We start from the raw sequence: 1,845 nt of genomic DNA, 5'->3' as shown, positions 1-1,845 counted from the left end.
AAAGTTTGAGAAAGCGTTTAATGAAATGCTTAAAATGACCGATGAATGGTGGTCGAAACAGAGTATTTACAAACATTTACTAATTTGGAGTGTTACACAGGAAGAAGCTGTTGATGATAGATTTGTGTTTATGAGAGGGGAATGATTGAGATAGATTGTGAAAAGAGATTATTTTCTATTCCGTATATTTGTAAGGTTGAAGAGGTTACATTTATTCATTTTCTTTGGAAGTCAATTATATGGGAAGATAAGATGAAATTGATTGTAAAAAATCTTATTTGGTACAAAATTCTGGATACAAGGAAGTTACGTACAAAAGAAGTGTGTAAAATTCAAACTTATACAATAGATGGAATGAAATGGAATTTTAACTGTGAGAATATTTGTGACAATGCGTTCATTGAAGGGGATTTGTTTAAGGCAGAAAAGTTGTAAAGAAGCAGCAAGAATGGGGCTGATTTCAAAGAACACTGATTTAGGCTACCCGAACGGTGAAACCGTTCAAGGTGGTGAATATACATGAGCACACCTTAGAATCCAGAATAGCGTCGCTGTAACCCGGACAAAAGGCGCACCAGTTCCCTCAAAAACGGGACACAGCGACTTTCCATGGCGTGTAACAGCACGTGGAGCGGGAATCCGAGGCGGCAAAAATCAGTAACGAGCATCGTATCACTGACGCGAGCACTAAATACCAAAAAGCTGGCGACCCGTTCTGAGCTTAGACAACAGCACACCAACCGATATTAAAAGCCAAATATTCAACGCTATAATCTTATACAACACTATCAACCATCTTTAAGCAGCTAACACACTAGGTTGCTTATATTTAGAAACAAAAACGCAAATATTTTCGTAGTAACCTACGTCTTTTGCGGCTGGGCCGTGCGTGGATCCCACGCCGCCAACGGCGATGTCAGAAACAACCAAGCAGAGTTCAACGTTATGTACAAGCTAATTCGGGAACTGCAAACAGGCTTTTATGAAAACGCAGCAACATAAAACAGCGAAGAAGTCATGGGTGGTTATATCAAAATACCGGACACTGAAGCTAAGGTGACGCTAGTAGCATCGAAAACGCTACATACGGCGCAGCCAAACCAGCACGAGCCCTGAACAGAGGCGCACCAGGCCATACACAAAAACGACGCACATGACCACGCTGACTTCCAAAATGAGACCTCAGATGCAAGCGACAGACAAGATATCAAAGCATTAGCAGACGTTTGCAGTAAAATAGAAGATAAAAATGATTGCAACAGAAAACCTTACTTTGGTCATAACGAAAGCGCGGCTGAAGGCGATAAGAAGGGAAAATTTGATAAATCAAAAGCCTCAACAAGAAGAGGTTCTTTGCCACGAACTCAAACAAAAAGGCAGAAATAAGCACAGATAAATGCAAAGAGAAACCAGAGAAAGACTGCAAATCTCCGGATTGTAAGTGGAATAGAAAAGGGTGCAAAGATTCCTCTATTCTCATCAATAATAAATTGGCTCTGATGGTCTCTGCTTTTCTGAGTTTGCCATCGTTTTAAAATATAAGGGTATTTTCTCAACTTTATAACCTTTATGAATTTAAAAATTTTGAGAGAATTTCATATATCTTAATACTTTTGTAAAACCATTGCAAAACGTGCAAATTTTAAAATTTAGTGAATTTTTTCATAAAAGTGTGTATGAAAGTTTGATATGAGTAAAAAGGCGTTTGGAGATACGGTATAAAAATGAGTGATACTTTCATTTGATTTATTTGCTTATTATGTTTATTTTATAAATAAGAGTTAGTGCTACAATTGTAAAAATAATAATGATAATAGGGGAGTGTTGTGAGTATGTATATACGAA

At 37.6% G+C, this 1,845-nt stretch overlaps 1 pseudogene across 1 annotated transcript in view; it reads left to right on the top strand.

Moving 5' to 3' along the window:
* The window catches only part of TEOVI_000473200:pseudogene, a 692-nt pseudogene extending 257 nt beyond the window's left edge, over nt 1–435 (top strand). Inside the window, 2 exon segments of the mRNA in view lie at nt 1–136; nt 139–435. The exon segment at nt 1–136 is cut by the window's left edge and continues 8 nt beyond it. Of these exon segments, the coding sequence occupies nt 1–136; nt 139–435 (433 nt within the window).
* Nucleotides 436–1,845: the final 1,410 nt, after the last annotated feature.

Source organism: Trypanosoma equiperdum, assembly GCF_001457755.1.
Source record: "Trypanosoma equiperdum strain OVI genome assembly, contig: ctg_1381, whole genome shotgun sequence".
Classification (NCBI taxonomy): domain Eukaryota; phylum Euglenozoa; class Kinetoplastea; order Trypanosomatida; family Trypanosomatidae; genus Trypanosoma; species Trypanosoma equiperdum.
The sequence above is the reverse complement of the archived record's forward strand: the minus strand, read 5'-3'. Positions and strand labels throughout refer to the sequence as shown.